Source organism: Schistocerca americana, chromosome 2 (genome assembly GCF_021461395.2).
Source record: "Schistocerca americana isolate TAMUIC-IGC-003095 chromosome 2, iqSchAmer2.1, whole genome shotgun sequence".
Taxonomy (NCBI): domain Eukaryota; kingdom Metazoa; phylum Arthropoda; class Insecta; order Orthoptera; family Acrididae; genus Schistocerca; species Schistocerca americana.
Window position 1 is genome coordinate 704,373,631 of NC_060120.1, and position 13,846 is coordinate 704,387,476.

Genomic DNA, 13,846 nt, shown 5'->3' on the forward strand with positions numbered 1-13,846 from the left:
GTCAGTTGCCACTCCCTGCACCAAGTGCCTATCCGCTGCAGATCTTCCTGTATTTCGCTACAATTTTCTAATGCAGCAACTTCTCTGTATACTACAGCATCATCCGCGAAAAGCCGCATGGAACTTCCGACACTATCTACTAAGTCATTTATATATATTGTGAAAAGCAATGGTCCCATAACACTCCCCTGTGGCACACCAGAGGTTACTTTAACGTCTGTAGACGTCTCTCCATTGATAACAACATGCTGTGTTCTGTTTGCTAAAAACTCTTCAATCCAGCCACACAGCTGGTCTGATATTCCGTAGGCTCTTACTTTGTTTATCAGGCGACAGTGCGGAACTGTATCGAACGCCTTCCGGATCCATGATGTAACTGCATTGTGGTGTATTGTGTGAAGTCATTTTGGTGTGGCACCTTTGAAATGGAGCATGTGTGCAGAGGGCATCTTGGAGGAAGCAACAGTGCACTCTTATGTTAGATGCTTATGTTTCTGATTTGTTTGTGAGTGATGTTAATGTGGCATTGGGCTTATCACTGTGTGGTTTCAAAGGTGGTGGTGGTGGTTGTTAGCTTGTCAATGAGTTATTTTAACCATGATAGACATTGGCCACTGATCTGTTTTCAGTATAGTAGTTAGTTCACTTTTTGAAATTTGTTCATTTCTGGTCTTTAATTTTGTGTTTTTGTCATTCATGATTAAATTTAATAATTGTCCTTTAATCGCTGCTGTTGGTGAGGATATGACTGATACCATAAAATTTCTACAGTTGTATGGCCTCACTGCAGAATGCGTGAGGTGTCATCAGTATAGAGATTTGATGAAGTTGACAAAAGTTGCTGCTTCTCAAATGAGGGACCAACATTTCTGATGGTGCCATTGTGATGATTAATATTTGGAGGAGGGATTCATGGTTTGAGCAATCTAGGCTAGCCATACAGGATACTACTTTGTTAACTTGTCATTGGTGCTATCATTCATCTATTTGGTTTTGTGTGCATGAAATGAGTATGAGTGAAAGATGTGTTTTAGATTGGTATTATTTTCACTGTGAACTTTGTTCAGAGTTTATAAAATATAGGGGATCACTGTGGCATTGGGGGATAGTTCTAGGAATTGATGAGTCACAGTTTGGGAAAGCTAAGCATGGGAGGGGTGGTCATCCTGGGGGAATATGGGTTTGGGGGCTGTTGTTTCTGGGGTTGTCTGTTAGAGGGGTCAACTATTGTTTCAGACTTTTTTATAATACAGTGGTTTTTGACATTTAATGGTAAACCAAAGTGTAGAGTTTAAAAATTATACTACAAGGACTTGTACCAATATTATAGAAGGTTATTTGAAGGGCTGTGAAGTCTGTTGTAGGGAGAGGGAAGAGGCTGTCTTCTACTCTACAGTCCCATTTTGATTAGAATTGTTGCAGGAAGAATTTGCTGGAAAATTATTGTACTTATTAGTGTTTCTTGAAGCTTATAGGGAAAATGTACAAGATTAAGGTTGGTAGTTAAATTTGTGAGAGGGAAGGGTTTGTTTAATGTGGTTTCGAGTACTGTGGTAGGGAGAGTGAGGAGGCTTATATTAGTGTTACTGTGATTGTTAATTATGTTTGTATGCTTTATTTGTAGTTTTATGCAAGTATTGTGTTGGAGACAGTATCAGTTGGTGGGTGGGTGGGTGGTGTCTAGGGAGTATGGTTACAGAGGTGTGGATTTCAGTAATAGTTACAAAGTATCAGTCATAAATTTTAAATATGTTTATTGCAGATTGATTTCAATTACTGTGTAGCTATTTTCAGTGTAATTATATCCAAGTCATGACTCATTGTAAATAAAATCATATGTAATACCGCATTACTATTTCAGATAACAAACAGTTTAAACTGTTTATCTGTTTGCAGTGCCATACCATGTTTGATTTTATTTGCAAAAAGAGGTTAAAAATTTAAAACACATACTTCTCTTCCTCCTATCTTGGATCTCACTAGTAAGGTAGTGAGCATGTTTTTCCTGATGGAAACAAACCATAGTAATAGTTATTTTAGGGTTTTAGTTTGTGTGTGTGAGAGAGAGAGAAGTGTGGGAGTGGGGGGGGGGGGGGGGGGGGGGGAGAGAGGCAGGGGGCACATGTGTTTGTCAGCCTAGGCTAATTTGCTAATTTGGCAGCTTACTGTGGGTGGTGAGTATATTTTTATGTTGTTTCTGGTTGTAATTATAAGAGTACAGCTTTTTATGTACATAATTTTCTACATCTACATACATACTCCGCAATCCACCATACGGTGCGTGGCAGAGGGTACCTCGTCCACAACTAGCATCTTCTCTTCCTGTTCCACTCCCAAACAGAACGAGGGAAAAATGACTGCCTATATGCCTCTGTACGAGCCCTAATCTCTCTTATCTTTGTGGTCTTTCCGCGAGATGTAAGTTGGCAGCAGTAAAATTTTACTGCAGTCAGCCTCAAATGCTGGTTCTCTAAATTTCCTCAGTAACAATTCATGAAAAGAACGCCTTTTTTTCCTCTAGAGACTCCGATCCGAATCCCTGAAGTATTTCCGTAACACTTGCATGATAATAAAACCTACCAGTAACAAATCTAGCAGCCTGCCTCTGAATTGCTTCTATGTCCTCCCTCAATCAGACTTGATAGGGATCCCAAACACTCAAGCAGTACTCAAGAATAGGTCATATTAGTGTTTTATAAGCGGTCTCCTTTACAGACGAACCACATCTTCCCAAAATTCTACCAATGAACTGAAGGAGATTAGAGCGCGCACGGAGGCTTTCAGACAGTCGTTCTTCCCGCGAACCATACGCGACTGGAACAGGAAAGGGAGGTAATGACAGTGGCACGTAAAGTGCCCTCCGCCACACACCGTTGGGTGGCTTGCGGAGTATCAATGTAGAATGTAGAATGTAGAAGACGACTATCCACCTTCCCCACAACTGCCACTATATGCTTGTCCCACTTTATATATGCCCAAATATTTAATCGACGTGACTGTGTCAAGCGCTACACTACTAATGGAGTATTCAAACATTACAGGATTCTTTTTCCTATTCATCTGCATTAATTTACATTTATCTATATTCAGAGTTAGCTGTCATTCTTTACACCAATCACAAATCCTGTCCAAGTCATCTTGTACCCTCCTATAGTCACTCAACGATGACAACTTCCCGTACACCACACCATCATCAGCAAACAGCCGCACATTACTATCCACCCTATCCAAAAGATCATTTATGTAGATAGAAAACAACAGCGGACCCACCACACTTCCCTGGGGCACTCCAGATGATACCCTCACCTCCAATGAACACTCACCATCGAGGACAACGTACTGGGTTCTATTACTTAAGAAGTCTTTGAGCCACTCACATACTTGGGAACCAATCCCATATGCTCATACCTCAGTAGTCTGCAGTGGGGCACCAAGTCAAACGCTTTCCAGAAGTCAAGGAATATGGCATCCATCTGATACCCTTTATCCATGGTTCGCAAGATATCATGTGAAAAAAGGGAGAGTTGCATTTCGCAGGAGCGATGCTTTCTAAAGCCGTGCTGATGCATGAACAGCAACTTCTCTGTCTCAAGGAAATTCATTATATTCGAACTGAGAATATATTCGAGAATCCTGCAACAAACCGATGTTAAGGATATTGGTCTGTAATTTTGAGGATCTGTCCTTATACCCTTCTTATATACAGGCGTCACCTGTGCTTTTTTTCCAGTCGCTCGAGACTTTACGTTGGGCAAGAGATTCGCGATAAATGCAAGCTAAGTAAGGAGCCAATGCAGTAGAGTACTCCCTGTAAAACCGAATTGGAATCCCATCAGGACCTGGTGATTTATTTATTTTCAACCCATTCAGCTGCTTCACAACCCCAGGGATGTCTATCATTATGTCCTCCATATGGGAATCTGTACGAGACTCAAACGGCGGTATGTTTGTACGATCCTCCTGCGTGAGATGTCAGTATTGTAACTAATGTTGAGTAATTTTTTATCATTTAAGGTTTGGACTGATAGCCAAACTTATATACACTAGTTTATATTAGTGGGTATTATGGAGTGTGGTCTGGTGTTGGGGCTGTGTGAGGGTTGGTGGTATTGTGGATTTTGGTTGAGCTACACAGGGTAAATAAATTGTCTGACGTAGTTCTTTTTTTTTTTTTTTTTTTTTTTTTTTTTTGTGAGTTACATAGATCAAGTAAAATTTGACATCTTTTTTACAAGTTTTCATAGCTGTGTATGTTAAGTTTGCCCCTGCTAAAAACTCCATATATCCACATTTGTCTCGGTTTTTATGTTTTCTTGGAAATAATATTTTTAGTGTTGTTGGTGTGGTCATCCAAGGGAAACTTGAGCATACCTTCTGCCTGCTGATACAGGCCACATCTGTGGCAGGGCAGGTTGCAGTAAACTGTTTTCATTAATACAATCTGCAATCAAGGGCAGTGCCTGCAGGAGGACATTGAATGTGGAATCCACACATCCAATTTTTCACCCTCTGCTGCTCATATATGTTAGCCATATGGAGATAATGTAACTCCTATACAGTTCTGTTGAAGAGAAGGTGCTGACTGCATGTGGTGAAACACCTGACCAGCATGAATGGATGACCAATGCGACCAACTTCTTGTTGGGATATGTCTAAACCATCCATCTAAAAAATTTTGAGACTGATTTTATTCCTGGTGTACAATTTACATCAGCAGAGTAGCTATGGTGTCAGCTTGAACTAACAACTGTAAACGACACATGTGAATTTGACCAGTCAGTTGTAAGCAGGTAGTATTAAGTAGTGGACATGAGGCCATAGTGTGTCAATGTTGTGTCATAAATCTCAATGAGCAACACCTCCAAATCAAGTATTCAAAACACTTAAGAAGAGCTAAGTAAGGCAAAGTTTTTGCTGCACACATCCAAACAATAACAGCGGTGCACGTATGTCTGCTGTGAATTGATTGAAGCAGGTTGGGGACAGTTATTGTCTGGAAAATCATCACAGTTGTGGAGACTAGGTGCTATCAAAATGAATGTACCACAGAATGACATTGTGCAGAAACACACATGAAGCGTCAATGCTTTGTCAACACAACTGACACTGAAGCAAATGCTAAACACAAGTTGAACATCATCACAATGAACAGCTTCTCTGGCTGCATAAAATGGTTGTATGAATATTTTGCACATTGTACTCAAGTGGATGAAGACTAGTAAAATACCTGAAGCATTAAAACCATCATCTTCCCATTTTTCTATTTTTTATTGAACCTACCTTGAAACTTGGACTGATGATATGCAGCCATCATGACCACATGCAAATGTTGTTCCTGAGGTCAAGGATCCTTTATGAATGGGAAGTTGACACTAGGTTTTTGGGGTTACAGTAATATAATACAGAACTTGAAACAGATTCTCCAATTGTGTTTCTGGATTGGAAAGGGTAGCGGGAGGTTAAACTCTATAGTGGATGGTCAACTATCTCAAAATTGGTCTCTCTCGTCAACGCTTTGTCTTCACGATTCAACATTTTGTCTGCACATCTGAGGGACTGCAGACACTGTATATCATGGCAATGTGACTTATAACATTGAGTGCCATTTTTTGTTGTGTCATCGGCAGTCATTTTGATATTTTTTGTCATGCTAAGGATGCCACATTAGAAGTCTGTGTATTGGTGCCTAAAATATCTGCACAACAATTAGACAATGTAAAATCCAGTATGGAGTAACAACAATATAATGAAAAGGATAGATTGATACTCACCATATACAAGAGATGCTGAGTTGAGGCAGGCACAACGAAACATTTGAGATTTCAGCCAGATGGCCTTCTTCTGAAGTAGAAAACTAACACTCATTCACATAAGCACATTCACACACACATAACCAGTTGGCTGTACATACTCTGGCTTCAGTGGCCAGAGACAGCGGTCATGTACGTGTGAGTTGTGCTTGTGTGAATGTGTATGTGTGTTTTCTACTTCGGAAGAAGGCCTTTTGGCATAAAGCTTAATGTATAGCTGCCTTTTTGTTGTGCCTGTCAGCAACTCAATATCTCCTCCACTTGGTGAGTAGCAGTCTATACTTTTCATAATAATATCTGTACAACAACCTACTTTAGCTGGCTTGGGTCACCATCATTATGCCTCACTCTGCTGAAACAAGTTGCAATATTTATGCATCAGATTTTGCAGTAGGGCAAAGTGCATATTCCTGTTCTGTGGGTACTGCAAGAATATTCAACCACATGAACTTATTTACATGGTTTTTGGACAAAACTGGACTTTGATAGTGAGCTAGATGGTGTAATCTCATGACCCTTATACCTGACATGTTCATACCAGAGGCTATAGTTGTGATCAGCTCAATATGATGTGTCTCGCCTCTTGGATTTTGTGTGCTTTTGTGTACTATAACAAGATACTGGTATCAGTTTTCCTTTTGATTGTTGTACCACATAACGTAGAAGAAGGATTATAATGAGATTAATTAATGACTGACTCACATGACTTAATGATTAAAATCTGTGCTGCGACAGTTATAATTGTTGAATATATTGATTAGATGTGATATATTTTACTACAAATATTAATTATTTTTTCAGACAAATACAGTTTCAATTTTTACTTTCATTTACCTTGTTGATCAGGAACAGCAGAGTTAGGCCCTTTGTATGAGAATCGATAGTAATAGAGAGGCTCCGACCCATTTTCTACCATATTATGCACTACTGCATCTATACCTTCTTCAAAGTACAGATCTGTCAACATCTGCAAATAAAAGGGAGTTGAGTAGTTAGGTAGCATTTTCGCGCATAACAGATAAAACTAAAGAACTCACTACGAAACAACCATCAGCAATTTTCAGTGTTTTTTCAAATACACCATAAAAAGGGGTGATATCTATCTATATATTCTGAATTTTGCTGTATCTGTGAGATACAGCTCCATAACCATACACACAAAAATATTTTAATGTAGTATGGTTGTTCTTAGGAAAAGAACAGGTTATTCAGCCTGTAAGGTATTAGCCATGAAAAAACGGGAGCTCTATAGCCTATAGCATATCTATGATCTACTTCACAGGACACGTATGTATAAGAAATATAAAATGCAACAAAAATCTCCATGTTCCTCCACAACATTAGTAGTAAAGGGAAAACCCATTCAAGGGTCCTGTAAGTAATAATTATAATCAAAGATTAATGTGTGTCACATGGTTGAAGTTTCATGTAAAATTTGCCTGGATTGCCATTCCTTATAAAAGTTGGCAGAAATTTTTAGAAAATGACATTACAAAAATGCAATGTGTTCAAATATGCCAACAAGTTTTTTTATGCAGGTTTGTATCCAGAGTATACAAACATCTAATCATGGTATCCAATGTGTGTCATTTATTACACTTCAACAGATTAACCAATAGTTGTTTCAAACTATAAGCCATAACATTTACATATCAAAATGGAGAAGACTAGTTTATCAGTTTCTTTCATAACCTCCAAAGTGCTTAACCAAAGCATGATTGCAAAATACTTTCAACAGCACTCTGGGTAAGATAAGCCATACAGTACAGCCAAAAATGCAGAGCTGAAGAAGAGCTAGACTGAATTCACTCATTTCCTTTAAAATGAGGCTTCATCTATGTAGTGATGCTTACCTTTCCAGTAGTCACATCCTGGAGCCTAGTTATCTCTTTTTCTCCATAGTAGAACTTCCTGATGAGTGCAGCTGCTGCTTTCTGATCACTCACTTCCCTCAGTCGCAGATCAGGCCCAATAATTGCTTCAAAGTTCTCGTTGAAATTTCTGAGGCTCTCATTTGTTGACAGTGAACCAGAAACAGCGACTGTGAAATAAATTTGTGACCCACGAGTTAGAAATGTATTCAAACAGGATAAAACAGATTTAACAGGGTATCTTCTCCTTGTGGTTTGCAAGGTAGCTATCACAGAAATCTGCAACCAGCAAGAAGTAGTCCCTTAAATTTTAGTGCACGAAACAAAAGGATTACATATTTCACCACTTTTTCAGAAATACCACTGTCCATGTAAGTTTTCTTCCACACCATCATCAAGAAAATAATGAACTGCTCTGAAGAACTGATAACAGATATGACTGTCTGTATGATAGCAAATACTATACGAGTGATTCAGCTTTCAATGGAATAAACTATGCACTTATAGACTTTAATGTAATAATGTACAACTACATGGGAACTAATGTTACCAGCGGCTCACAGTAACTCTCTGTCTCAAACAGGTTTTATTTCATAGTTCTGAAGGTAAAGTGTTGTGTAGAGTGGTTTTCTTAAAAACTAGGCCGGTTGTGGTAGTAGTGGCTGTGGGAATGTTAAAATCTATGGTAGCTGTTGTAGCTGTAGTGGACGAAAACTATTAAGTAGATTGTTTTGCGAGCAAATGTTTTTCAAAATTTGTAGTAAACTCTCCTTTAGCTGTATGTGATTGTCAACATAAATCACACTTCGCTTTCCCTGCTGGCTCTTCTCTAAAGAAGAAAAGGTCCACAATGTACTTTTCTGCTCTTCGTGACTGTTTCACACACATTGAGAAAATGAACTAAATTACTGTTACTTTGAACTCGAACGAAAAGTAGCCTGAAACAGGTTATAAAATAGAACTAATCTCTTCTCTCACTTCAAATCACAATTTAACTTTGTAATTGAACTCAACATTTTGTAAAAAACGTAGGCAGGTCGCAGGTCAAATCAAGTGATGTTGGAGAAACACCGTCCACGCAGAAACCACGCACGCAATCTACTGCATGCATGAAGGTGTCTGCGAGTAAGGAATTGGGGACTAAATGTAATTCTGCCATCTACCCGAAATGAACACGAACTGCGTACGGGAAAGAAAACACGGCTATCTTTGTGTGAACACACAAAGGTACTTGCAAATAGAATGTCATCAGCATGTTATGCCCTTAGAATCCTATCATCAGTATGTAACATGCAGTGTCTTTTAGTTACATATTATTCATATGTACATTCAAGTCTTAGCTATGGAATTCTTTTTTGGGGAACAAATGCACAAAACATGAACACAATTTTCAAACTCCACAAAAGAGCCATAAGAATAATAACAAAAAATACTAGTCGAGCTCATTGTTTAAGATCTGTTCTGAACACTGGGGATTTTAACCGCTCCATGTGAATACGTTTATCAGTCAGTTGTACACATCAAAAATAACATTGGTAATTACTGCACAAACAGCTCTGTCCATGACCATGCAACAAGAGATATACTAAACTTACATTTACCAAGAAAAAATAAACATAAAACTCAAAACAGCATTTTCTACCAAGGCATAAAACTACAATAAATTACCAAAAGAGATTAAAGAAATTGCCAGAATACACTTATTTAAAAAAGCAGCTAAGAAGTACCTGTTATGCAATACATTTTATACATTGAAGGATTACTTAGCTAAAACAGAGTAGGGATTTGATAAAAATGTTATACAAATAAATAGGCCTAGTAATGATAATGATTACAAAAAATATCCAACATTCCACATGACACCTTAACTTTATGTTTTTTTTTCCTTTCTAGAAATACTTACCCCCAAGCCATGCATAGCACAAAATTACTAACATCTCTTCCTCTTTCCGAGCTCAACATCTTACTCATTATGGAGGGATGCTGACTCAGTTTTTCAGGATAGCAAATGGGAAGTTGCGGTGCAGAAAATGGCCCAGAGATCACCTGTCTGTGTGTGTGTGTGTGTGTGTGTGTGTGTGTGTGTGTAGTGTTATGAAACAATGTGTGTATAGCGTGTGCAGCGACTGATAGTGAGATATGAGTTAACAATGTGGCATTTCATCATTTAATAAGTTATTTGTAAAAAAAGTATTGTAAACCAGGAGTAAATCTAATGATTGTCTCTAACTAGAAGTCTGCAAATATTTGTGTATACGAATTAGCTTATTTTAAATTGATCTCAATTATTAAATACTTTGACATGTCCTATATCCTTATAAAAAGAGATCTACGGATGAATAAAGCGGTAACTTCCAAGAATGATTGCCTATCGAAGTTGGAGGGCTCCAAACGATACATATCGAGCGTGCGATAATAGTAAATCGATAACAGAAGTCTCGTGGCGCGCGATACGAGTATATTTCAAGTTGTCACTACAGCAATGACAAAAGAAATGCGTTAGAGAAGCATTTCTAAATTCGAAGGAGATAACTTACCTTAGTCGTCGTTGGTGTTATCGTCTTGTGACACTCCGCGTGATGTGTAAGCTACAGGGGCAATTGTTTTTTTCCCCTGCAAACGCAAGTTTTGAAAGTATAGGTACTGGAACAAGTACAGTTCGTTCTGGGCGCCCTTCTCTTTTTATGGTAGACTTGACAGACTTTCACAGCCGTTCTATATTCTAAGTGTGGACACTGGCGTCATCTGAAGAGACGAACTCCACAGAGTGGTTAACGAATTTGTTGTCGAACCCTTCAGCTTTGAGAGTTCAGTATGACTAAAACCCGTCTGTGGTGACTTTTGTTCCAGGCGGTATGAATGTTATATGAGACACACTAAAGCCACCTTGTCTCGGGACAATACCCTCACAACGAAACACTTGCGGGATTCCCTTTCTATCCCACCGAAAACCTAAATATGATCCACTTCACTTTTATGAGGTCGTCCTCTGATTCATTCGTCTAGCAATATGAGATTCGTCTACTTCTACTGGTTTATTCGGTCCACCAATTGGCACACTCATTTGTCACTATCACGTAGCACACTTAATTGGCAAAACTCGAAGTAGTCAAATGGTTCAAATGGCTCTGAGCACTATGCGACCCAACTTCTGAGGTCATCAGTCGCCTAGAACTTAGAACTAATTAAACCTAACTAACCTAAGGACATCACACACATCCATGCCCGAGGCAGGATTCGAACCCTCGACTGTAGCGGTCTCTCGGTTCCAGACTGAAGCGCCTTTAACCGCACGGCCACACCGGCCGGCCCGAAGTAGTCACACACAGTATTTGCCCATAACTCAGTTTCTGATGCTGTGGCTTGCAACGTGTAATCTCGAATCCAGCACGACAAAAATTACGCTCGACTGAATCGATAATTTGGAGGACTGGAACCACGTGTTTCCCCTGATGCTGCTTTGCTTTTCGCAAAGTCGGCAATGAAATTGCAACGGCATTTCAGTGTCCACACTCCTCTTACGAAGTTTCACAGACTTCGCGGCACCACAGTCAACACAGTCCCTCTTTTCCTCGTCCGGCAGAAGTCCATATTTCCGGCAAAAAGTCAAACATTTTTCTATGCTGGATAGGCATGGAATTAGAGTTTTCCATGTGAGGCATTCTGCAGAAGAATCGTGAGAAGCAGCAGACATTACACTCGCTATCAAGAGAAACCGTGTCGATTTCCCAATGGACTCACAATTACGGCGGGAATGTATTGTACACGAACTGAAGAAACAACGCAAAACTGAAAAAAATGGGGATCACAAATAATTGATCATAACGCGCGCCACCAGACTTCCATAATCGATTTACTATCGCACGTTCGATACGTATCGTTTGGAGCCCACCAACGCCGATAGGCAATCATTCTTGGAAACTAGCAATAAAGCTATTACTACTACTACTACTATTACTACTACAAAATGTATCCGTTACTCCGCTGAGAATGAGATACTTTAAAGACTGCGAAATCTACATATTCAGTACGAAACGTGCGTGGAAGAAGACTGGCGAGAAACGAAACCTTTGAGGCAGAAACGAAACGATACTTCGAGTCTTCTGGTATGTTCACTACTCAGTAACGAATACATACGATATGTATGATGGCAGTGCTGTTGCCACATTTCGAGCGCAAGGCTGCCGTCGATACTGCCTGGAAGACATTATTGCTTGTAAGTGCGGCGTCACAGCGTTACCATAGAGATGTAAACAAAATTGCGTTACGTGATTGGGCGAGGTAGGTGCTCGAAACTGACGCGCGAAACCCGTCCGAAGTTCTATCGTCGAATGGAACACAGCAGAGCAAGGCGTGCAGTGGAGACATCTTTGTAGCTCATATTGTCACGACTCTCCTGCTACGGCAGTGGCGCTTCAAGTGGAGGTAAGCTACCCTTTTCAATAAAATATCGGGCGAGTGCGAGTGGTACCGATTATACTGATTTGTGACATAGTTTTTATGAAAGGGACCGTATGTATTGATTAAAATAGCAGAAATAACTAAATGATAACAGTACAGCATATTACAGAATAATGTATTTTCGATTATCTTGTAACCAGGTAGTCTACGGACATTTAGCGAAGAATTTAGTTTTCTTTTATGAACAGAAAGTGGCTAATAAGCTACAGAATACATGACGCCGTATATCTACACAAAAACTTAATGTCTTGTTCGCTTTACTTCCAGCCAAACTGATAATTGTGGAACGTAGGAAAAGTGTATGAAATGCAGTACCTACATTGTTTAACACACCAAATAAGCCACGTCAATTTCAGCTGAAGAGAAAACCACATAGAGATGATGATAAAATGTCAAAGGCAATAAAACTGTTTCCCCATCACGGAAGAAACTAATTCCTCATTTATTACCACATGTGAGCCACGAACGGCAGAATCTTCAATGCAGTCGTCTTTTGAATAGAATGTAATAACATTTACAAAAATATTCATGTTGTGGATAGTGGAGGTGAAGTGTAAGAATGTGCATCATTAGGCTCTGTCCAAAACTGTTACGTGTCGAGGAAAGTGCCTATCATAATACGAACAGATAGCTGCAGAAATATATGCTTCTCATGTGTGAAATACTGTGTTTATATTCTTATAGTTTACTACTGTTTGGGACGCAAAAGTACGCTGTCCGGTCTCATTAATGTGATCATCTGTCAGAATTCTAAACAACCAACTTTTTCAACGCGGGCCTCTCGAGGCGAGCAGGAAGAGTAAGGTTCTGGAATGTACCGATGGGGAGATGGAGCGATGCCGATTCCATTGCCGGAGTGAGCTGCGCTAGGTTTCTCGGCTGAGGATCCATGGCGCAAACAGCCCGATCGAAGTGGTCCCCCAGATTCTTGACTGGGTTTCAGTCTGGAGAGTTCGGTGGCCGTGGGTGTACGGTAAATTCATCCTGGTGCTCTTCGAACCACGCACGCGTACTGTGAGCTGTGTGACATGCCACATTGTCCTGCTGGCAGATGCCATCGTGCTGAGGAACAACAAACTTCATTTAGTAGTGGTCATGGTCCCCAAGGATAGACGTATTCTTGTGTTAATCCACTGTACCTTCCAGAACGAAATAGATCACTTAGGGAAGGCCACGAAAAGATTCCCCAGATCATAACGCTTCCTCCTCCGACCTGGACCCTTACGACTACTTTTGCAGGACTTTTTCCATTTGTCCGATGGAACATAGAACATGAGTCATCTGAAAAGGCCATCTATCGCCACTCGCTACTCAGTGCCCGGCGGAGGTTCGTGTTCTCCATCGGGCATGGGTGTGTGTGTTTGTCCTTAGGATAATTTAGGTTAAGTAGTGTGTAAGCTTAGGGACTGGTGACCTTAGCAGTTAAGTCCCATAAGATTTCACACACATTTGAACATTTTTTGCTACTCAGTGGACGTCCAGTTGCGGTAGTGGCGAGCAAATCTAGCCTTTGTTGCCGATGATCAGCAGTCAGCATGGGTGCACGAACCAGGCGTCTGCTGTCGATGTCCACACGCAGCAACGTTCGCTAAAAGGCCGTTCAGAATACACTACTGGTAGTCTCTTGATTCACTGGGTGGTCAGTTACTCAACAGTTGCAGGTCTGTTCGCCGTACACAGCTCCACAGCCGTCGTTCACCCCTG

At 40.1% G+C, this 13,846-nt stretch overlaps 1 protein-coding gene across 1 annotated transcript in view; it reads right to left on the bottom strand.

The window, feature by feature from the left end:
* LOC124595341 (cholinesterase 1-like) overlaps positions 1-13,846 on the bottom strand; it is a 186,080-nt gene that overhangs the window by 20,273 nt on the left and 151,961 nt on the right. The window contains exons 8-9 of the mRNA XM_047134054.1: positions 7,664-7,851; positions 6,645-6,777 (exon numbers count right to left, since the gene is read on the bottom strand). Of these exons, the coding sequence (XP_046990010.1) occupies positions 6,645-6,777; positions 7,664-7,851 (321 nt within the window). The remainder of the gene's footprint in view (positions 1-6,644; positions 6,778-7,663; positions 7,852-13,846) is intronic.